We start from the raw sequence: 23,116 nt of genomic DNA on the forward strand, positions 1-23,116 counted from the left end.
GGCAAATATTTTTTGGTAAAAAGCCAGATAATAAAGCCAGTTGTGGCTTTATAAGTTATACAGCCTCTGTTTTGACACTTTAGCTTCACTACTGCAGTAATATGTGCAAATGAATGGAAGCAATGGATGTCAATAAGATTTGTAAAAATGATTGTGGGCTAGGTTTGGTTCAGAGGCCAGTTAGTTTAGCAACTGTGGACTGAATGAATTCCATTAAAGAGAAATGAGCTTATACCCAGAAAAGAAGTAACTTGTCAGTGAGGGAAAGATACAAAGAATAGGATCACACAAGCCCCTTCTTGATGAGACAATACATTCAAAATACAAAACAAGATGAGCTCAGCCAGTTAATCATTTTATTTTCAGTTTTATAAAAAAAAAGCTTTGAGAAAAATGTGTTAGGTTATAAGTAAAGGGCAGGAAAACAGTAGCTAGCTTTATAATAACAATCTGAACATGTAGACAGCGGCAAACTTTAAGCAAAAGGTTAGGGAAAGATGCACTTAGGGACTTACTTCAGTTTTCTTTATTGCACATAGAAATTACACAAAGCTCCAAGCCTTTGATTTTTTTTCACAGTTAGAACATACTTCGAGGTCATTTTTATAGAACATGTTCATTTCTATTACATACTAGAATGTAATCTTATTTTTTTAAAAAAAAAAACCACCAGTTTGCTAATGTCTAATGGACATACAAGACAAAATTCTCCCCAAACCCAGTATGTAAACTCTCTATAAAAACTCCCCCACGTGAATTCATCCTATTCTACTTTTTAAAAATTGCTTTGCAGCTAATTAAATCTTAGCAGCTTTTCCACTTAATTACTCTAATAATGCACATAGCAAAACATTCCACATAAGAAGTTTCATGTGTATTTTATGTAAAAACTAAAACCAATGAAGGGGTAACATTGATCAAGATGCATTGTAGTCATAAACTGACATGGTGAATTGAAACTCCTTTGTACAACTACTTAAAGATAATGAAAATATTTTAATTAAAGAAAAAGAAAAACAAAAGACAGCCTAAGAGGAGATGACCCTCCTATGAAGTCATACAATGAGCAGTTTCAATACTAAATTACAAACGCACACACTTAACACCCACTGAACTGAAACACACTCCTGGTTTTCCAAAGCCTACGAGTAGAGCATAATCACAAAGTCCCCCCCAAAACGTCCATGCAGTTGGCCACCCAGTCACACCTGGATGGGAACTTTCAAAAGTGCTTTAGACAGCCAAAATGCTGAATGCCGTTTCCAAGTTCTCTTCAGTCTGAGTTCCTCCCACATAGAGGCCCAGACCAATCTTGATTGGCTCCCAGTTGAGAGTTGCCTGTGACTTTTGGCAATTCAGCCTTTTCATCTTTTAAAGTGGCTGCTAGAACAAGAAGTGAGCTTTTGCCACATGTGCACACACTCGTGTCCATTTGAGTCCTTTGCAAAAGGCAGCCCAGCAGCCACACCCATCGCTCATGTTCTCCCCGGGGTGCCATTTGGGCCATGGTTCTAGTATACCCTGCTTAGGAAAATAAATGAACATCAAAAACTTTGGTTTTGCTTTTTACAAGTTTTTTCTAGTATTGGAGTGAGAAGACAGGATGCTTTTGCTACTTATTTTGTTTTTACGTTCATGGGAATTGAAACTGGAATAAAATGGTTTGTTTCTAGGTCCTACTTTATTTACTTTTTGTGCTGGTCCTGGGGCTTGAACTCAGGGCCTGGGTGCTGTCCCTGAGCTTCTCTCTCTCTCTCTTTTTGTTCAAGGCTAGCACTCTACTACTAGAGTCACAGCTCCACTTCTGGCTTTTTCTGAGAAGTTTATTGGAGATAAGAGTCTCACAGGCTTTCCTGCCCTGGCTCATTTCCATCCTCAGATCCAGCCTCCTCAATAGCTAGGATTACAGGTGTGAGCCACCAGCACTTGGTTTCTAGGTCCTACTTTAAAAGGATTATCATAGTCTACCTGGTTCTTTTCCTGATTAGTCAACTAGCCAGGATTTCTACAGTTCTTCTCAGTATGCTTAAAGGAGGAGTAATGAAATCTTTTCTAGAGGTGGTCTCCAAACTAGGACTCCTGACCACTTACTAGGTTCATTTTGTTGAAGGTATCAGAATGTACCAGTTGGTACCAGTAAACCAGATTATCACTTCAAAACTGCAGAAGGCATCAAAGGTCAAGGGTTACAAGTCTAATGTACCTGGAAGCTTCATCCCTGTTCTAAGTCTGGACATCATCACAAGGTAGTTGCAAATGTGCTAAGTGCCCATTCCTGTGGAATAAAGAAGTACTTAACTTACCTACCTATCAGGAAGCTGCCTTCCAGCCACCCTCCACTGCAGGCTGCATTTCGTATCAGGTAGGGACAAACCCCTTAGAACTCAGCCCAGGTACAAGGCAGGTGTGCACATAATTGGCACCTTTGATGAGCTGCTTAGATGCCTCTTCCTGTGGCACTTTCTTTCCTGTCCTTGGAAATCACTGCTTAACTTAAATTCATTGACATGATTAAAATAACTCCCACGGAAGACAAAAGGATGAGGTGATGGGGTGGAGAGCAGGCCTTGGTTTTGGAAGGGACTCTATTCTTTGCCTTGGACTATGGATATGTCTATGTATAGTTGAGATAATAGTTTGAGAGTTCGTTTGTCAACCAAATCACAGGGCACTTGGAGTCTAAAGGACATAGCCTAAGACGTTCCTTGCTGTTTGCTTGAAAAGACATTTGATGTCACCGTGTGATATTTTGGCTTCAAGGCATAGACATCCATTTGCCTGGTCATCCCAGGTTGTCCCTGGTTGCTCTTCTTGTGCTTGTTTCCTGGGAAGCCATGCAATCTTCCTTTAGTGTCACAATTCTCTAGGAAAGCTTCAATTGCCTTGTATCTCCCACAAAGTATTAATAAAAGGAACTGCAGGGATTCTTATTTTGCCTCTTTTGGAGCTAAAACTGTGTCTTCATGTGACCACAAATTGATTCTCTCCACCTGTGCTGTAGCAAGTCCTCCCTATTCTGAAGAATGAAACACAAATTCGTGCTTGGGAACAAAAAAAGGGACAAATTTGGACCATAAAAGGGACTCCTAATTCCATGTTAAATGGAAAAGCTTCAGGTCTGAGTAGATAGCAGTCCAGTTAAGACAATAGCCCCTCTCTGCAAAACAACCACAATAAAGACAAGTTTTAAATTTTACCCACACCTACGTGTGAGTCATCCTTCTCTACCCTTAATGGCTCTCTAGTACTTTACAGACAATATTCTTCAGTTCCCCCAAAGATTAGCAGGAAACTCTCCAACAGCTACCTAGCTTGTATTACTTATTGATTGCTACTTTGTAGGTTCCTCTGAGTAACCACTGCTAACAATTAACATAACAATTAACTTGCTAGGCCATTCTTTTAACTAAGGTGACAGGAGGGCTAACAGCTCTAGCCAAAAGGCTTTTCTAAACATTGGTTGCAAATGAGCTCCTGAAGTTCCAAAATAAAAACAACAACAACAAAACAAAGCCAGGCCTTACCCTGAAACTACTGAACCCAAATTTCCAATGGTAATGTAACTGCAGTGTGTGTGTGTGTGTGTGTGTGTGTGTGTGTGTCTGTCTGTCTGTCTGTCTGTCTGTCTGTCTGTGTGTTGCTGGGTTGGAGCCATCGTCTCCTACATGCTAGTTAAACATCTGCCACTGAGCTAGAGCCCAGCTTTGACTTTTTATAACTGGCAATTAGACCCAGAAATGAATGAAGACAGGGTGTAGCCTGCTTGCCTGGATTTTCCCTATGACTACTAGCAGAATTTTCCTATTCGTTTTTTTTTTCTCTTGAAAATTAAGAAATTAGCATAAGTAAGGCTTTAGAGCCCCAGTCAGAATCAATTAGCCTATTCCTCCTCTTTGAAAACTGCTAGAGGCAATGATGTACACCTATAATTCCAGCTATTTTGGGAGACTGGGGAAGGAAGATTGCACGTTCAAGGCCATTATGGGGCAATATAGAAAAAAGTACATCTTTAAAAAAAATTAAATTCTACTTTTTTAAAGTTTACATTATGACAGATCATTACTGAGAAAATTACTGTTAAAATACATATTCCTGTGCTGGCGCTAGGCTGGAGCACACATGTACATGGCCAACCTTTGCAAGCCAGGCAGCTACTGTCTCCCATCTAACCCCACTTCCTCAGAGCCTCCCCTCCAGGTTCCTTTTTTAGGAAGGAAAGAAGTGGGGGGAAAAGTACATCTTGTTTTATTTATACTGATAAGATATGAAAGTTCCTTTTCTGATTTTTTTTTAAAAAAGATTTGAATATCAGCAATTTCATATGGCTGAACATTTAATATTTTTTTCTTTAAGGGCACACATTGTCAATTCAGACATAAAGTTATGAAGCTTTGATCTGGAAACAAACATTGAGCGGGGTACTAGGTGGTACCTACTATAGTCCAAACTACTTGGGAGGCTGAGACTGGAGGACTCTTGGAGTCCAGTCTGAGGCCATCCTGGGCAACACAGTGAGACTCTAAGAGGAAAAAAAAGAAACATTAAAAAATGTTACCTCAGGAGGTTAAGGAAGTGATTTCATTATGATCTTCTAGAGTGGGGCCTCTAAAACTAGAGGTTCTTGTCTACAAGAAGAAAAATGCCCGTACGTTAGAAAAAGCCTGTTTTTAGAAACTGGTGGCCCCAAATGCTAAAGCACAGAGACAGAGAGAAACTCAAGCTTTCCCCAGCAGTTCTCATTTTGTTGGTTGCATGTATGGACAGGCAGAACGGCTCATCCAGAAAGATCTCAATCTACAAACCTAGATTTCAAGCCACACCCTCATTAACCTCGTAAAGCAGCCAGCCTCTTCAGATACCAAGAAAATGACTCTTCTGTACACAGCACTTGGTGTCAAGACACGTGGATTCCTAATCTGATAGAAGATAGAAACTTTCTATTAGGTTGATTAATGCATCATGGCTCATAGCTTTGCCTCTCATTTCTCATGTGGACACTGAAATTCCCATGCACACATCACTCAAAATTTGCAATTCTATCCAGCCAAGACTCCTAGCTTGTATTTTCTTTGCAGATTTTTAATTTTTTTCCTTCAGAAACTAGCTTGTGGTGTCTTTAGTTCCTTGTTGCTTTCTCTGCCCTAGGTAAAAGCATCCTACACATGGTGATATTTTTAACCCCACCGACAATACCTTAGTCTTAGTCTTCTTTAGCCATTTCCCAGACAGCCAGCCCTCAAAAATTGAACCATTTCTGCAATTACACCGTTATCATTTTTGAAATATCTCCTGTCCTCAGATTGTTCTTTTAAAAACCCACCAGTATAATACTATTTGCCTTTGGTTTTAAATATTTCAGTGACTTTTTCATGGAGATTTCCAGAGGAGGAACACTACTTTTTTGCCCCTGCTTTGCAATGGCTCATGGATACTTTTTGTAATGACCATTTTGTTAGGAGAAACACAGGAAGCCTAAGGCTAGGACTTCTGGTAGGAGACATTCACAGCACAGCCTGCAATCCAGTAGACTTTTCTGTCCTATTTTAACAGCAGCATCTCAGAATCCTTGGAGGGCCTATTCAATTGCCTTTCTCCAAGACTTTCTTGTAGCCTGTTCTCCCATAATTTGATATCCCAGAGCCAGCTAGACACACGGTGGCACACCTTACAGTGTCTCATGGGTGGCCAGGCAGAAGCCCTGTCTCTACTCCATCACCCTATGTTCAGATGCTGCGGGTGGATGAATTAAGAGACTGTTTAAAGCATGCTATTATTTTGTTTGCTTAAGTCAGAAAACAGCAGTACTATGTGGAAAAACTGGGAGTATGGTCTGTGTTTGTCTAGAGACATTTTAGCTTCACCATCTGTGCCTTGAGTTAAATTTTGAATGTTACGATAGCTTCAGATCTCAATAAAACAGAAGCATTTGTTCAATCCAGTCAACATCCCCACTCAAACACATTAGAGGGGGTACAGCCATCCTCACCCCCCAGGGCCTTGCCCTATCACTTCAGGGTTTAAGGATGGCTGAAAGTCATGCATTTTCCTGCAGAGGAAACACAAGAGGGGTGCCCCGGCTTGAAAGCTTCTGGTCTCCCACTCCCAGTTCTCGCTCCAGCATTTCTTCTGAGCTGCCCTTGGTTCTCCGACTGCCCTCCAGACTGGTAGAGGCTGTGTGGGAGCCTGAGGAGCCATTGGCAGTAACTGCACTGTCTCCATAGGTCAAGGTGAGGTCACCCTCAGTGAGGATGAAATCTGAGTCTTCTTCTCGCAGTGGCTCTTGGTTCTAAAAGATACAACCAACCAACATTAAAGATAGGAGACTAAGATCTTCCAGGGCTATAGCCAATCCCAACTCTAATTCAACCCAATGCCTCATCCCAAACGAGGATTGTATGAAACCTGCCTGTGCTGAGCTTCCAGCATGAACCCTGAATGTAACAGGAGAGTGTGTCAATGCAAGTGCTATTACTAGATCCAGGATTTAGAATTAAGGAAACAGGTAGGATTTCAAATGTCTGATGGCTTGGGGATGGAGTAGGGTTAGTGTTCAAGGAAGGAAGGAAAAGCAACTGGCTGGATTTCAGCTTCCTACTCTGCATGGGAACCTAGAGAAGGTTCAGGGAGGTGGGGGGGGCAGGGACAGAGGGCCCTTGGCAGGTCTTGTTTACTACATTTGAAAAAATATCTGTCCTGCCAGGTACTGGTGCCTCATGCCTATAATCCTATCTACTGAGAAGACTGAGATCTGATGATCACAGTTCAAAGCCAGCCCAGGCAGAAAAGTCTATGAGGCTCTTATCTCCAATAAACCACTCAGAAAAAGTTGGAAGTGGTTCTGTGGCTCAAGTGGTAGAGCTCTAGCCTTGAGCACAAAGAGGCTCAGGAACAGTGCCCAGGACCGGAATTCAAGCTCTAGGACTGTCCAAAATAAATATGGCCTGGGTCAGCTTTAGTGATGAGGAGGGTTAGGATCCTTTCCCTTTCCCCTTTGCTGTCTCTACAGAAAACCCAAATGAGTCCTCCTCTCTAGTTCTCAGGTAAGTAAATGAATCAAGGAAGCTCTATGAGAGATCCTGAGATGCTCCCACGGACAGGAAGTACAATGCAAGTGTGTGCTGCCTGTTTGTTTCGACTCACATATTGGATGTGAAGAAGTGCCTGGTGGGAAAAGGACTGGAATAGCAGCAGAGGCTAAAAGTACTTGTAGAAAAAAGTTATACAAAAGCAGTCATTAACAAGGTCATGGTCACTTGTAACTTCTACCAGATGGGAGAATGCCAGGAGATAGATAGCAGGAAGTCACATAGAATCTTTCACCGTCCAATGAGCTTCACAAGTACAACATGCAGAGGGCTGTGACCTCACTCCTCCACTGTTCTGAGGTGTATCAGACGTTCAAATGGTGCACGCACACAGTGTGAACACTGTGCTCTGGAAAACTGCTCTGTTTTGTTCTGTTTCCTTCCATCATGCCTTCAAGACCATAGGAATGGACCAGGGAGACAATGGACACTCCTTCTAGGTGACTAAGCATCCAAAGAAGATAATTACCTTCCTCAGAACTGTTCACCTCATGTAGGTCAAGCAGCATTAATAAAAAAAATCCTAACAATAAAGTATGTAACTTTGTTTTGTGTGCCAGTACTGGGGCTTGAACTCAGGACTTAGGCACTGTCCTAGAGTTTTTCTTTCTTTTTGCTCAAGGTTGGCACTCTATCACTTAAGCCACAGCTCCCATTCCAGCTTTTTGCTGGTTAATCAGAGATAAGATTTTCATGAACTTTTTTCCCCTGGCTATCTTCAAATCACAATTCATAGATCTCAGCATTTTGAAAGAAGGTAGGATTATGGGTACGAATGAGCCAATGGCACCCAGCTTAAAATTTAAAACTTTTTGAGTCCTAATGTGACCCAAATTTGGTCATTCAATATACACAAACTTTTGTTTTTGTGCCCAAAATTATTATAAATATTTTATAAGTTAACTTTTGGTTATTTGTACATAGTATATAGAAAACATGAGTAAATTGTATTTTTAGAGTCTAGATCTAGTTACGGGATATCTAAAGCTGTATATACAAACATTAAACATCTCAAAACAATTGGATATCCAAACACTTTTGATCCCAAGCATTTTGGATTAGGGCCTCTGCCTGTACTTGGAGCTGTACTACATAAAGGCCTGGAACATGCCCCCAAGCTGGGAGAGTCCTGGGGTTGAGCTTCTATCACTTCTCTCTCAGCCCATGTTTGCATTCATTCAGATGGCAAGCACATGCTTGTTTTCTACATTGTTTGTTAGTGATATCAGCTTCTCCACACGTCCACAGTCTGACTCTACTTAACCAATGCTTGTTCAGGCATTTTCAACAGGTGAGCAAAGCAACTCTTCTCAATTGCCCACTGGAATGAGGCAGGGTTCGAGACTTGATGATATGCAAATCGTACCCTTAGGCAGAAACAACACAGATTAAAACTCCTCCAAATTCCCCAGTGCCCTCCTGTGGTGTTTAACAAGTCCTGAAACTCTGCATGTGTTCTATGCTAATTTGCTTTACAGCAAATGACATCATGCAGCCTACTGAGTTTCCAGCTGCAAACAAGTTATCCTTTCAATCTGCTTCTTCTATTCACCTTGTGCTAAGCAATGTTTTTGCTTGTCTCTGCTGAAGTATCTCTTCCAGAGATCTCAGCTCCCAAGATGGTTAATACTGTTATTTTTTTGTTATTTATTTTTTTTTACTATTTCCAAGGTTTGGAACCACCAAGGGACAGATAGGGTCATCCTATTAATGGAGAAGAGTTCACATAGAACCAGGACATGAACTCTTGTTGGGTGATCACATGGCTACAATTAGCCAGCAGGAGATATGAAGACTGGATATTGATTTGTTCCACCTATAGAATGAGCTTAGCAGCCTAGGTCATTCAAAAGCAAGGACATTTTAGAGTCCAATGGAAAGCAGCAACTCAATCACAGCTTAATGAGTGAGTGCTACTGCAGATGGTAAAATCCAGTCCCTCCCTCAGCTTCTAGCAGACAGGATCACCAGGAGCTAGTTGACACCCTAGGCAGGACCCCAGACCAAACAGGCAACAACTGAGCACCCTGGGTGACTAAGTCAGCCCATCTCAGGTTGGCTATTTAGAGCCCAGATATCACTCCAGCAAGCAAATTTCAAGTAGTCTTCACAGGATTGTTAGAAGCTCTGTGTTTATGCGGATTCAAATTATTCCACGTGTTCCTCATCTATAAGCAAGTGTGTTCTGGGATTACAAATATGCACCACCATGACTGGTTCTGGGTTTTTGAAGCTGTAATTAAGTGGAGTTTGATTACTGGGAAAAGAGACAGTAGACAGTCATCACTGATGACATGTCTTGAGGTGGCTCACACTACCACTTTGAAAGGAACCAGATTGAGCAAACTGTTCAGCATCCACAACAGTGCATGCTGTGTGTGTGTGTGTGTGTGTGTGTGTGTGTGTGTGTGTGTGTGCACGTGCGTGCGTGTGTGTGTTCCAGACCTGGGTCATGAACTCAGGGTGTGGGCATTGTCTCTGAGTTTTTGTAATCAAGGTTAGTGTTCTACCACTTGACCCACAGGTCACACTTTTCTGTTTATTAATTGGAGGTAAGAGTCTCGTGGACTTTACTGTTTGGGCTGACTTCAAACTTTGATGCTCAGATCTCAGTCTCTTGTGCAGCTAGAATTATAGGAATGAGCTACCAGGGTCTGGTTCAAGTGGCTTTTTTCTTTTTAAAGAAAGCTAAGTAGCAGACAGTAAACTACAAAACTTTTCTCTACTGGCTTGTATCTTTCTTATAAAATATAATTGTTTAGGCTGACAGATACTAGATTAAAAGGTTATCATGGCTGGAGACATTGTCCAAATGGTAGAACATCTGCTTAGCAAGTGTGAGGCCCTGAGTTCAAGCCCTGGTACTGGTACACAAAAAAAGTTACTGTGAATATTACAAATTCTGTTACAAATGAGGAAACATTCTAGAGGTGATCTCATCCTTCTATTAGGTCTCATTCTCCAGGGGAAAGTTCCTAGGCCCTTGCATGTGCTAATTAGGTGCTCTACCACTAAGCCATAACACAGTCCTTGCACTAATTAGCATACTGCCCAGGAACTTCACTCTATGAATTAATCAATTAATTAATTTACATGCCAGTAGTAAAATTTGAACCCTGGCAGTGAGTACTGCCCCTTAATTTTTCACTCAAGACTGCTGCTCTACCACTTAAGCCAAATCTCTACTTCCAGGGTTTTTGGGCCAGTCCTGGGGCTTGAACTCAGGACCTGGGAACTGTCCTTGGGCTTTCATAAGGCTAGCATTTTACCAGTTGACCTGCAACACCACTTCCTGCTTTTTTTGTGTATATGGTACCAAGAAATTAAGCCCAGGGCTTTGAGTATGATAGGCAAGCACTCTACTACTATGCCAAACTCCAGGCCCAACTTCCAGCTTTTTGTTGGTTAATTAAAGATAAAGTGTCTTGCAGACTTTTCTGCCAGTGCTGGCTTCCAACTGATATCCTTAATTCTCAACTTCCCTGAGTAGATAAGATTACAAGCATGAGCTACCAGTATCCAGCTCATCCTATTGGTCTGATATGGCTGGCCTTCCCCTCTGCCCCTATGCCCCTTGTTTGCTATTGTATCCACATCTCTTCCTCTTTGTGTCCCTTTGTGAACACATGCCAGATCTCCCCACTACACTTCCCCACCCCCACCTGTTCGGAACTTACTTGTTGAAGTCTCTTCTTTCCACAGACCCAGACTTAGTGGTATGTTTTTACACCACCTAGCAGGTAAACTGCAGATTATCTGCTTTTTGAAGACCTTTATTAGGGTCTCAGCTCTGTCAGTTATTAAGTGAGGGCTCATGGGCAACTCATACCATACTGGAGGCTCAACTGAAGTATCTTCAGAATTCTTTATGGCCTTTGGGGACTGTTAGCTGCACACAAACCTACGAATTTCTTTTCTCCTAGGGCATAATAGTTGTTTTGATTCCAAGATGATTAGGTGGTGAAGTGATGGGAAGGGGGAAGCCTCTGCCTTCCCTTCACTCCTTCCATGTCATTTGCAGCTGCTTGTTCTTACCACCTCTCCCCTGAAACCCATATCAATGAGCTCAAGTTGGTCCTGCACTGACCTGTCCACAATGGGCTACTCATTTCTGCTGTGCAGTATTTATTTTTCACATAAGAAAATGGAGAGTAATGACATGGCCACATCAACAGAAATAAACCATTTACAAAAAGAACCCTTACATCTTAAATGATCTGTAATTCAGTGTACAATGCTCACAGCCAACCTCCTCTACTTCCATGTCTAGAGCACTTCAAAGGCTTGGCATGGCTTGAATTCCAATCAGTTGTTATTTTTCAATTTTGGTGTGTGGGGGAGGTGAAAGGGGTGTGCAGGTGCACTAGTACTAGGGCTTGAAGTTTGAATGCAAGGGTTTTAGGGTCTTGCTTATATTTTTCACTCAGGGATGGTATTCTGACACTTAAGCCACACCTCCACTTCCAGCATTTTGTTGGTTGATAGAGATGAGTCTCCTGGGTATTTCTGCATAGGCTGTCTTTGAATTGGGATCCTCAGATCTCAGCCTCCTGAATAGCCACGATTATAAGCATGAACCACAGGCATTAGACTTCAGTCTGTTCTGATTCTCAACTCAGCATTCTTTCTAATACCACAATGGCCCATGTTGGGAAGTTATAGCCCTGGTAAAAGGTTCAAGTGGTTTGTTGTAAGATCTATAAATATATGGAACCTGGCTGTTTCTAATTATATTATTAGACAAGCAAAACTTAAGGGGTTGGAGTCTTAGTATGATGGATTTCTTTTTCTAAGGAAGAGACAATCTTGGCATGGTGAGCATAAATACAATTCTCGTGTACAGTACTTACATCATATACCTGGGGACTGGTCAGACATCGAGCTAGCAAACCACACCAGGCTGGAAGAGTAGTGGTTAGTGGTGGACCACTGTGGGTGAGGATAGGCTTCAAGTAACTTAAAAAAAGAATTAAGGAAAAAATGGCTACAAAGAAAACACATACATAACAAAATGTGTTTATGGCCATGTGATACAGGCTCATGCCTGTATGTCTGACTACTCAAGAGGCTGAAATCTAAGGATCATGGCTCAAAGCCAGCCCAGACAGGAAAACATACAGGAATATTATATTCACTGACCATCAATAAGCTGGGAGTGGAGGTGTGACTCAAGTGGCTTGAATGAAAAATCTAAGCAAAAGCACAAAGCTATGAATTCAAAACCTAGTATTAGAATAAAATATCTGTTTAAAAATCCCAGAGAGTAGAAAAGTAAATTATCTGACATTCTGTAATCACAAGAAGCCCTTTCCTCTCATTGTACCAGGGTACACAGAGGAAATAATTGCCACCTGCCGAATCAGGGATGAAATATTAAGATATACTCTATCCACAAGAATAGGCCTGAAGACCAATGGAATAGAACTGAGGACCCCGATATTAACCCACAGACCTACGGCCACCTAATCTTTGATACAGGAGCATAAAAAATAGAATGGAAGAAAGACAGCCTCTTCAACAAGTGGTGCAGGCAGAATTGGTTAAGCACCTGCAGAAAACTAAAGTCACCCTGCACTAGGATTAAATCCAAATGGATCAAAGATCTTGAGGTAAAAGCAGATACACTGAAAACTTTACAACAGGGGATAGGAGATACGCTAGGTCTCCTTGGCACAGGTTGAAACTTTCTAAATAAGAACCCAGAAACACAAAAAATCAAAGAAAGTCTGGATAAGTGGGACTGCATTAAACTGCAGAGCTTCTATATGGCAAAGGACATAGCTAGCAAATTAACTAAAAAGCCTACAGAATGGGAGAACATCTTCACTAACCATAAAATGGACAAAGGCCTCATATCTAAAATATATCAACAGCTCCAAAAATTGAATCACTCCAAAACTAATCTCCAAAGAAACAACCATCCCATTAAAAGATGGTCCAAAGACTTAAAGAGAGTCTTCTCTGAAGAAGAAATAAAAGTTGCCTATAGACACATGAAGAAATTCTCGACATCTCTGGTCATAAAAGAAATACAAATCAAAACAACTCTACAATTCCACCTCATTCCAGTTAGAATGGCTAGGATCAAGAAATCTAATAACAACAGATGCTGGAGGGGATGTGGCCAGGAGGGATCACTACTACACTGTTGGTGGGAGTGCAAACTTGTTCAACCACTATGAAAAGCAGTATGGCAGTTCCTCAAAAGACTAAACATAGAACTCCCCTATGTCCCAGCAATTCTACTATTTGGCATTTACCCAATCGTCCAGAAACAAGGACATACTAAATCCACTAGCACAATGATGTTCATTGCAGCACTATTTACTATAGCAAAGATGTGGAACCAACCCTGATGTCCCTCAGTTGATGAGTGGATCAACAAGATGTGGTATTTATACACAATGGAATTCTATGCTACTGTCAGAAAGAACAATATCGCCCCATTTGTAAGGAAATGGAAAGACTTAGAAAAAAAATCATATTAAGTAAGCCAGACTCAAAGGAATGTAGGCTCAATGGTTTCCCTCATTTGTCATAATCAGTAGAAACCTTGGGCTCTCCTAGCAGAGATTTACAATAGAGTAAAACCTAGATACATAAGGCCATATAGAAAGGACCTCCAGGATATAGAAGCAAAAGCCATATAATGAGTGATTTTTTTTCCTTATGTACTATGTTATCTCTCATCTCTTTTGCTGTCCCGTGATTATCCCATATTGTTACAGTATTTCACCTTGTTATCTGATATATCGTATATATGCTTATTTGTTTATTTGAAGTCTGATAGGGAAGGGAGGAAACAAGATGAGGGGTTGGGGGGAGGGAAATGGGGACCAAGACATGAGAAAGGGTATCAATGTTTGTGAAGTATTGCACCTTCTATCTGGTGAATATAATATAATCCTTCTATTAATTACAATAAAATATATGAAAAAAGATATGCTCTATCAATTTATATGATAATCAGAACCTCTCATATTAGTGATGATTCTGTCAGTAAAAACGACATTGGAATAATTAAGCTAGATATGGTGGCACACATGTATCTATATCCCCAGTTGGAAGGCTGAGGCACAAGGGGATCACAATTTCCAGGCCAGTCTGGGCTACATAAGTAAGATTCAAAACTACAGCAAATGAAACAAGACATTGGATTAGTAGCCATTAGCATTTGAATTTTTGACAAAGTAGTTCGGGTCTTGGACAGGAAATTGTGTCCTTGGAGTGGAGAGCTGCAGCCCACGGACCTTCTGTTTTTGCTTTTTGAAATCACTTTATGTAGAGGGTGCATGGTATATATAGTGGCCTTAAAGATTAACCTGGGTCCACTATCTATGCATGGAAGGATGCTGAACAACATCCCTCGCCTCTACCATTGGATGGCACAGCACCCATCCCCACTCCCAAAATACATCATTGAAAAGTTTCCAAATGTCCCCCAACAAGAAAATTGGCTCTTGGTTGGGATCACTGTTTTATGATGATGGTTAACAGAGAGCACAGGCGTTGTCAAATGATGAATATCTATGCTGTCAAATGTTCATCCTACAACAAACTCACCACCTATCCCATTATGATAGCAGTTGAACAACTTCTGAGACCTACAGTCAAAGTGGTATGGGAAGGTGGCATCTCTACAAGGATGATTTTTAATCTCCTATAATCAGCAAATGACTCTTATATAGGACACAGAAAGCATATTTATAAATCAGCATGGAAAAGGTAAATAACCCAATAGAAAAGGAGGCAAGAAACTTAAATACATAATCATAGAGGAGCATATCAAATAGCCAGCAAATATGTGAAAAGGTATTCTACTATCAGCCATCAGAGAAATACAAATGAAAAGCACAGTGAGATGCCTCTACCAATCCATTAGAACAACTAGAGTAAAAAACAAAACATTAGCTGGTGGTAAAGATGCACAGCAACTGGAACTTTCATGTATCACCATTTTGGAAAACTAACACAAATATTTGCATAGTGCATCAGAGCCAGGTACAATAATATTTATAGCAGTAATTTTCATAGTAGCTCCATGTGATAGATAAGGCATATGCTTTTTGGCAATGGGGTGGATAAATTGTGATGCATTCACACAATGAAATACAGAGCCACAATGAGAACAAATGAAGTAGCGTACACAAAAGATGGATGAATCATGTATTTTAGACACTAAAATACATATAACTATGTAATTTCATGTATATAAAACTGAAAACCGAGTAAAGTTTAAAATGTTGCTAGAAGTCAAAAGATATTTCTTGATCAGTTAGCTGTTAAATGAATGTGCTCATTTTGTAACATGCAGAACACTATGAATTGTATAATGGTTATACCTATTCAAAAATTGTCTTCACATTTTCTTTTTTGTTTGTTTTTGTACTGATACTAGGGTTTGAACTCAGGATATGGGTGATATCCCTTGGCTTTTTCATTAAAGGCGAGTGCTCTAGATCAGGTGTGGCTAGAGTCAGACCTTATCTTCCAGCTTTTTTTGGTAGAAATTGAAGATAAGTCTCATGCACTTTCCTATCCAGAGTAATTTCAAATGGAGATCCTCAAAGACCTCAACTTTGTTTATAGGTATGAGCCATTGGCTTATCTGATTATCATACCAGTTTTAAAAATTATTAGGGTTTAATGTTTTTTAACTTTAACAAGTAAATCTACCAGTATAGGATGTACTCTGTGTGTGGTTCCATTATGCCAGTGTTAAAATCAGATTTGGCAAAGTTGAACTAATAGGAATGATCCTTCCCACATGGATGAATTGCCCAAGTTCACTTTCCTTCCTGACCACAGCATGGATCACTGTGTGATTTTAACTAATTCACAAAGACATAGCTCCCCTAGACACAGAACTCTTCATGGCTATGTAGTATTCCAGTTTACAGTTGCCTATTTTAATGACATGAAAACATTTATCTTGGCTGGAGAGATGCTTACCAGGACCACTTATAGTTAAATAATAATACATGAGTCCCAACAGAGGATGGATGATATCGGTCCTGAGCACACATCTTTCCTTGATTATCAGGAGTTATTCACCAACAACTCAACAAGCAGATTACATCTTAACACAGAAGATACTGCATAAAAGGATACTTGTGATCAAAGCTGTACCATAGCCTGAATATCCATGCACTCTCCTGCTTGGTCCGGTTTCCTCCAGCAGAATCTGATCCATCCTAGGAACAAACAAGGGAACACATAATTATTTGCAGAAAAATTATCTGAAAGAAAGGGTGAGGGAGAGTAGGGTTTTCTTTTTTAACTTATAAGTTCTTTGTGGTAAGTGCTAGGATGGAGCCCATGGTTTTATGCATGCTAGAAAACCACAGCAACATTGAAGTACACCACAGCTCCATAAGCTATAACTTTTATAGATCTAGAGCTTATTTTCCAATACCTGATGTTACCAAGTTTGCAAAAATACATCAAGCACACACAGAGCAAACCCCAACAGGCAGAAAAATTAATTTCCAAAGTAAATGGTTTGGTTATGTTTATGGGCAGATTAACCCAGCATTAGTGCAAAATTTTCTTTTGGCATTCCTATTATCATTTTCCTCAAAATACCTTTCTGTGGCTTAATTACCCTAAGGTAGTCTCGATACTTACAGGTCAAAATCAGTATACAAGTTGGGCTATAGTACCTCACACCTGTAATCCTAGCTACTCAGGAGGTTGAGATTTAATGACTGCAATTCCAAGCCAGCCTGGACAGAAAAGTCCAAAAGCATCTCCAATTAATTTCCAAAAGAAAGTCTGAAGTGGAACTGGGACACAAGTGGTAGAGTACTAGCTTTGAACAAAAAAGCTGAAGTTCAGGACTGGTAAGTGTGTGCACAGATGCTCACACAATGATGTGCAAAGAATAGTAAAGAAAGTTTCTATGTAACCAACTTCTCATGTTCCCCCAAAGTTGACCTAGACAGGCCACCATGTTGCATTTTCTGAGAAATACATCCTTGCCTAGGTGGCACCAAGTGACACTGTTGCTGTCTCCCTGTCAGCTTTAGGAAAGCAGAGTCAGTGGGTAAGGAAAACAGTCATTAGCAATCCTTGTTACTTTATCTATCCTGAAGTAGCAAGTTCCTGTGAAGTTATTCCAACTCAAACATCCTCATCATTTAATGTTTTTTTTTTTTTGCCAGTTCTGGGGCTTGAACTCAGGGCCTGAGTACTGTGCTAGGGCTTTTTCCTCAAGACCAGAGCTCTACCACTTGAGCCACAGCACCACTTCCAACTTTTCTATGTATGTGGTACCAAGGAATGGATCCTGGGTCTTCGTGAATGCTAGGCCAAACTCTCGGCCTGTCATTTAATGTTTTAAAGTTTCATGATTATATATTTTTTCAATATTTAAGAAGTCTGTTCTGTGCAAATATTAAAAGTATTACTTTTTCATAATGATAAATCAGCAGTTTTGGACTGGGAGTTTGGCCTAATGGTAGAGTGCTTGCCTAGCATGCACAAAGACCTGGGTTCGATTCTGCAGTACCACATACATACATAGAAAAATCCAGAAGTGGTGCTGTGGCTCAAGTGGTAAAGTGCTAGCCTTGAGAAAAAGCCCAAGGACAGTGCTCAGGTCCTGAGTTCAAGCCCTAAGACTGGAAAAATAGTTTGTGCAGTACTACTAATGAAAGGTCCATTTCATCTTTCACTTCTCTTTTACACCATAGGGACAGGCAACCCTGCAAGAGAGTAACAATCCACAATAACCAAAGAAAACCGAACCCTAATCACAAAGAATTCTAAATCATATAGAGTACCCATTTTATCCATAAAAGCAATGCAAATGTTAACCAAGATCTTTGAGACTATGAACATATAGATGAGGAGCCTTAGCAAGGGCTATTTAGATTCCTAAAGTTCCTAACAGCAAAGATTATTTTTAAAAATCAAGTCCCCATGGTAATTGAAGAATGTTAGGTTAGAGCCAGTTATGGAAATGGTTTGGTTAAATGTGCCCTTCTGTGCCTTGGGAAATGTAAATAGGGAGAAACTTCAGAGAGAAATTTTGTTTTATTTTTATTTTTATAAAACATGTGGAAGAAAAAAAAGGCAGAAAAATGTTTCCATTTACTGATAACCATTTCTTTGGCTAATAGATTGTTAACTAATGATAAAGCTAGAAAGTGTTCAAAATGTCATATGAGTAACAAAGTGGTAGGTGAGCTTTCTGGTAGGCATATTATGTCTTAATAGAAACTGTAAAGGTTTTTTTTTTATAAAAGCATAGGTTTCAAGCTTCATTTTTGCTGTGTGAGTGCATGCAGGGTCCTTGGGCTCTTGCTTGTTTTTAATTTCTCCTCAAGGATTGTACTCTACTTCTTTTTTTTTGCCAGTCTTGGGCTTGAGCTCAGGGCCTGAGCATTGTCCTTGGACTTTCTCAAGGCTAGAGCTCTACCATTTGATCCTCGGCACCAATTCTAGCTATTTCTATGTATGTAGTACCAAGTAATCGAACCTGGGCCTTTGCACATGTTAGGCAAGCACTCTACCACTAGGCCAAACTCCTGGCCCCTGTACTCTACTTCTTCTTGAGCCATACCTCCCATCCAGCACTTTGATGAGCAACTGGAGATATGAATCTTAGAGATTTGTTTGATTGAGCTGGCATTAAATCTTAATTCTAGGGGCTAGGATTTTGGCCTAATGGTAGAGTGCTTGTATAGCATGTATGAAGACCTGGGTTCAATTCCTCAGTACCACACACATATAAAAAAATCCGGAAGTGGTGCTGTGGCTCAAGTGGTAGAGATCTAGCTTTGAGAAAACCCCAGGACAGGTCTCACACCCTGAGTTCAAGCCCTGCACCCTGGGACTGGAAAAAAAAATTAGTATAAAAATCTTGATTCTCAGATCTCAGGCTCCTGAGTAGCTAGGATTAGAGGTGTAAACTATCAGCATCTGGCCAAGCTCTATTTCAAGTGCCTGAAGAACTTTTACTAAAGAAAAAAATGAACCAACTAAGAGGCATTATAAACCATCAGGGGCATATTAAGTCTCCCATGGTGAGTGGTTTCTACTTCTCTTAAATCAACAATAACAAAAAACTCCCAACAACTCCTATTTTGTGTCACTCCTACAACGCATTTATTAGCCCCTGAAACTCTTCAATTCTTATCTTCTCACCCCTTAGAAGCAGCAAGAGGCTTCTACAAGTCCCCAAAAGGACAATTAAAAGCAATAAAACAAGACTAGGGCTTTCATATAACAACAAACTAACCAATGCTCTTCTCCAGCTACAGAGCAATATGCTTACAATCCACAAGTAAGATAAAGTAACCTGGATTTTCAAAAACCAAGCTGTAAGAAACAGAGATAACCCTGACAGGCTACAAGGGTAAACTCAGGACAAGTCCAAGGTGCTATCTTTGCAAAAAAAAGGATGGTAAACAACTTATTAGTCCAAAATGTGGTGCCAGAAGCATGATTAGGTACAGGCAGAGCTTAGGTAAATTCACATACGGTGGCTTTGGAGAAATCAGGGCAGTTCTGAACAACAGGGCTGATTTTTTAAAAAGATAACCCAGGTGACCAACAACTATTTTCCTATGGAGAAGTCATAATGGCCTTCCTGTGGGTTCAGCTCAGGCAGGGATGTGGGGTCACTGTAGAGACAGGTGTGGCTTCCTTCTTATGTACTTGGAGATTCGGGGATTCCCATTCCCAGGCTGCCAGCGGAAAAGGAGGGACTTAGTCTCTCTACACATTCTTTCCAAATCTACTTTCTTTCCTACCAGAAAGGTTTCCAGAATCCTGTCTTCATCTCAGGCACTTTTGGGGCCTACCACACTCCTTCTTCCTCTCCCCTCTCTCCTCTAGTGAGTACATATCTGGATTTTCTATGAAATAGTTCAAAAGCATCAGGGCATATAAGAGGCTGTGATGTGAACATCACACAAGCATGCTACAGACCACTTGTGTCCTGACTCTGACTCTTCCACTGCCTTGCAGTGAGACTCTGTGGAAGTTACTTAAGATACTAATAAATACTTTTCTTGTAGGGTCATTATGGAGCTGTGATATAATAAGAAATTCATATTTGAATTTCACCTCAATCCTTGGTAAAAAAAAACCTTGGAATTTGCAGATAGGGTAAGAGGAACATCTTTTATTACTCATAATAAAGTCTATTTCAATTATACTCCATTTATGCTAATGAGGTTATGGTCACTGTTGTAATCTGGGAACAAACTGTCAAAGGACCAAACATGTGATTAGAATGTTGGAATTTTTCAGCTCCATTCCCAACTTCTAGGGAGGAGAAAGAGGACGGAGGAGTATGTCAATCACAGTAATTGCATCACTGGCGCATGCGCATGTACATGTGTGTGTGTGTGTGTGTGTGTGTGTGTGTGTGTGTGTGTGTATGTGTAAGGTGATAAGTGATAAGGTGTTGAGAAGGTGATAATAAGGTACTGGAAAAGGCCCTGTTCCCCCCTTCACATTCCCCTCCCCACACCTTGTCTCCTCCATCTTTTCCATTTGGCCTTTTCTGAATTGTCTTGTTTACAATAAAGCAGTACTGCTAAGTATAGTGCATCCTGAGTTCTGTGTATTGTTGTAGTAAAGCAGAGAACTTGAGAAGGGAATTGTGGGAGTTTGTGGTCTATTGCCCATCATTCAGGGACTCACAACTGGCATGTAAAGTCTGTCAGTTGGTCATTCTTGTTAGGCTAGCCCCAGTCCATTTGTGCTTAGACTCAAGTTCAACTGGAGGACACCCAGCTTATATTCAAGCTGGAAATACTGTGTACAGACTGGGACTGGTGGCATACATCTGCAATCTCAGCTACTTGGAAGGTAGAAGGATCAAGTCTCAAGGCCAGTTTGAACAAGTTAATGAGACCCAGTCACCAAAGCAAGTTGGCTCTGGTGTACATGCCCACTGTCTCAGCTACTAAAGAGAAAGAGGATCAAGGTGTGAGGCTAGCACAGATAAAAGCATGAAACCTTACTTGATACACAAACTAAAGGCAAAGAGTAGAGGCAGTGGCTCAATGGTAGAACGCCTACCTAACCAAGTGCAAGGTCCTGACTTTGAAGCCCAGTACAACCAATAAAAACTACTGTGAATACATAAGAAAAGCAGTTTTAGAGGTATAAATAATTTTTACATTTCAATAACTTGGGATGCTGATTTATATATGGCATGCATTCAACACAAATTATTACTATTAGCAATGTGACTCTTTTTGATGATTTGATATTTGTAAAACATTAGGCATAGTAAAGGGTAGTTAGAGCTCATATTGTTAATTAATTTTCAAAGACTGGATGTCATTTCACGTCTACAAAGCAAAAAATGCATGGCCATTAACCTCATTGGCCATCTTGTGAATCTTTTTATGCAAATGACTCTTGCTAGATTTTTTTTTAGCTAATAGTATTGCTAAAGAACTTCTTTCAAAAACTAAATATTACTGCCAGGAATCCATGGCTCATGCCTGTAATCCTAGCTAGTCAGAAGACTGGGTAAAATCCAAAGGATAATGATTTAAAGACATGTGGGGCAGAAAAGTCTGAGAGACTCTCCCATCAAAAAATTCAACAAGCTGGATGCTGGAGGCTCACTCCTATAATTGTAGTTACTCAGAAGGCTGAGATCTAACGATCACAGTTCAAAGTCAGCCCAGGTAGACTCTTACCTGCAATTAACCACTCAACAACCAGAAGTGGTATGGTGGCTCAAATGGTAGAGTGTTAGCCTTGAGTACAAAGAGACTCGGGGCAGTGCCAGGCCCTGAGTTCAAGCCCCATAACAGACAAAAAATAAGGTAAAATAAAATTTAAAAAATGCTATCGAGCAAGTACAAAGCCTTGAGTTCAAACTTCAATACTGGCAATAAATAAATACTGCCAACCAGCTCATTGTCATTTTGAGCATATAGCAGAGGGTCTATTTTTTTGCATTCATTAAGTACCTACTATGTACTAGGCTCCATGACGGATGTTAGAAAGACAGAGAAACAAGACTCAGCACCTGCCCCTTTCCAAAAAAAAGAAATTGCGTACACACACACACACACACACACACACACACACCCCACAAAGATAAAGAAAGCTAATTAAAAGAACTGAGGGGGGGGGCGGGAGTTTGGCCTAGTGGTAGAGTGCTTACCTAGCATGCATGAAGACCCAGGTTTGATTCCTCAGTACCACGTACATAGAAAAAAAAAGCCAGAAGTGATGCTGAGGCTCAAGTGGTAGAGCTCTAGCCTGGAGAAAGTCCAAGGACAGTGCTCAGGCCCTGAACTCAAGCCCAGGACTGGGAAAAAAAAAGAACTGAGGGGGCCAAGAGTTTGGCCTAGTGGTAGAGTGCTTGCCTAGCATGAACAAAGACCCAGGTTGGATTCCTTGGTACCACATACATAGAAAAGTCAGAAGTGATACTGTGGCTCAAGTGGTAGAGTGTTGTCCTTGAGAAAGCCTAAGGACAGTGCTCAGGTCCTGAGTTCAAGCCCCAGGACTGGCAAAAAACCCCAACAAACTGAGAAATGTTTGAGAGGCCAAAGGAGGAACATCATAGTCTGAAGCAAATGAAATTGTATCTGCAAAACAAATGAAAGCAAAACGGGCTGGGGATGTGGTAGATTAAATTCAACACCTTACTACCACAAAAAGTCAAGTAGCACTATTTTTGAAATAATTTTCTAGAACATTATAATGGGTAATGATGTATTTACAATTATATTTAATCTATTCTAAAAATGATGTTTTGTTTTTTAAACAGCTTGTTTCTCCCCTCCCCCCAGGATGGAGCCTGTGGCAGGTAGAACAATGTCCACCAAAAGACTTTTTTTTTTTTAAAAAAAATCCTGGTCTTGAACTCAGGGCTTGAGCTTTCTTGCTCAAAGCTAGCTTTCTACTCCTTAAGCCACAGATCTACTTCTTGCTTTCTGATGTTTAATTGGCAGTAAAGGATGTCACGAACGATACTGTCTGAGCTATCTTTGAACCATGATCCTCAGATCTCAGCTTCCTGAGTATCAAGGATTACAGGCATGAGC

At 40.6% G+C, this 23,116-nt stretch overlaps 1 protein-coding gene across 2 annotated transcripts in view; it reads right to left on the reverse strand.

Moving 5' to 3' along the window:
* Positions 1–348: 348 nt before the first annotated feature.
* Positions 349–23,116, reverse strand: part of Slc9a7 (solute carrier family 9 member A7) — a 134,148-nt gene continuing 111,380 nt past the window's right edge. For both annotated transcript variants that reach the window (XM_090326673.1, XM_090326674.1), the window contains 3 exons: positions 16,197–16,279; positions 11,936–12,041; positions 349–6,286 (listed from right to left, as the gene is read on the reverse strand). In XM_090326673.1, the coding sequence (XP_090182799.1) occupies positions 6,035–6,286; positions 11,936–12,041; positions 16,197–16,279 (441 nt within the window). In that variant the 3' untranslated portion in view covers positions 349–6,034. The remainder of the gene's footprint in view (positions 6,287–11,935; positions 12,042–16,196; positions 16,280–23,116) is intronic.

The sequence above is a fragment of the Megascapheus bottae genome, chromosome X (genome assembly GCF_031878675.1).
Source record: "Megascapheus bottae isolate mThoBot1 chromosome X, mThoBot2.hap1, whole genome shotgun sequence".
In the NCBI taxonomy this organism is placed as follows: domain Eukaryota; kingdom Metazoa; phylum Chordata; class Mammalia; order Rodentia; family Geomyidae; genus Megascapheus; species Megascapheus bottae.